Below are 1553 nucleotides of genomic sequence, written 5' to 3'. Positions count from 1 at the left end.
GACAAAAGATACCATAGAGTAATCAAACTCAGCTTCCTCAAACAAGGCAGATTCAACCATCATAACAACTACAACAATTGAATTCCCCATAGTTTCCAAGTTTTCTGAATGTTAACAAAGCTATGTCACTAAAATAATGGCATTCCTTCTCAACTAGGCAAAAAACCAGAACTATATCATGCAAACAAACCCAGATCTGCAAAACTCATTGAATAAAAACAACCCCATCGACAATGCTTGCAAACCCATCAAGCTCAAATCTATAGCAAACCCATAAACTCAATCCTTTACCAAATCCATCAAGCTCAAATCTTTAGTGCCAACAAAACACAAACCAAAAAAAAAAAGACAAACACTTTAGATCAATGATGAGATAAAACTCACCTGGGGATTTTCATCGTCAACAACAGAAGAGGCTGAGCTGGGTGGATCGGCAAACATACGAGAGAGCCTCTCGGAAACTTTGCCTTTGAATGTGGACATTGTGGGTTGGATTTGGCAGCCGGCGAATGAATCTCAGGCCATTTTTTTTTCTGGGTGTCTTCGTTTTTTGTTTGGGAAAAGATTCTTGCTTTCGGTTTGGGGCTTACAAAGAAGAAGACGAATGGCAAAGACAACAATCAAAGGAACGTTCGGTGGGGGCACTAGATTTTCCTTTCCAGCTTTTCTTTCTGTGTTTGTCATTCATTCATTCATTCAAGTCTGATTTTCCTTTTCGGTGGTATTTCATTCTCGTACATAAAACTTGGGACAATTTTGTGGTTGTTTTTACGAAATTTTGCTTCTATTTGAGCTGGTTTCCTTATTTGACCCCAATTGAACCTCATAGATGACAGTTAAAAACCTAAGGTGATCAAACATCTCTCTCTCTCTCTCTCTCGTTTTAATTTGGTTTTGAACAAAGATCTCTCATAAGTTCTGAAATTAGGAGATGAAACATCATGCATTATGCATACGAATGTGAGTGTTTCAAGTAGCATTTGGTATTTGTATAAACCAACACTAGCAACTGGTATAGTGATATGCATATAAAGATACGAAGTAAACATAGTCCAAAAAAGAGATACGAAGTGAACAACATAACATAATAAAAAAAGGAAATAACTTGGGTGACCAGCTATGGTCACTTATGGGTGACAAACACCAATGAGAGATAGACAAGTGTCAACAATAATCATAAACAAACATGTTAAATAACTAAAATCTCCATGTTATATCCTTAAATTGCAGCCAAACCTTTTAAAATGGACACATGTCTCATGTTCATTAGCTGTGGTCACCTTAAGGTGACAAGCCCTTGTCACCGAAGTTGGGTTCATAAAAAAATAAAAAATACTTGAGTTTAGAGAGAGGAATGCTATAAAACATCTTTTTGTTAAGACAATTCTACAACCTTGGCCCTAAATGATTGACTTGAGACATACATGTCTGTACTGTAAATTAACAAATAATGCGATCTAATGTATGACTGTTTGTCACAAAGATCGAACTTGAATTGGGGTTCAAAACAAGCACACACATTACCAACTAAACTAACCCACGTTGTAAGTGGA

At 36.5% G+C, this 1553-nt stretch overlaps 1 protein-coding gene across 1 annotated transcript in view; it reads right to left on the bottom strand.

Annotated features, from left to right (window-relative positions):
- Positions 1–763, bottom strand: part of LOC101301297 — a 3356-nt gene extending 2593 nt beyond the window's left edge. The window contains exon 1 of the mRNA XM_004300012.1: positions 385–763. Within this exon, the coding sequence (XP_004300060.1) occupies positions 385–483 (99 nt within the window). The 5' untranslated portion in view covers positions 484–763. The remainder of the gene's footprint in view (positions 1–384) is intronic.
- Positions 764–1553: the final 790 nt, after the last annotated feature.

The sequence above is a fragment of the Fragaria vesca genome, linkage group LG5 (genome assembly GCF_000184155.1).
Source record: "Fragaria vesca subsp. vesca linkage group LG5, FraVesHawaii_1.0, whole genome shotgun sequence".
NCBI lineage: Eukaryota > Viridiplantae > Streptophyta > Magnoliopsida > Rosales > Rosaceae > Fragaria > Fragaria vesca.
This window is presented reverse-complemented; position numbering and strand designations above follow the sequence as displayed.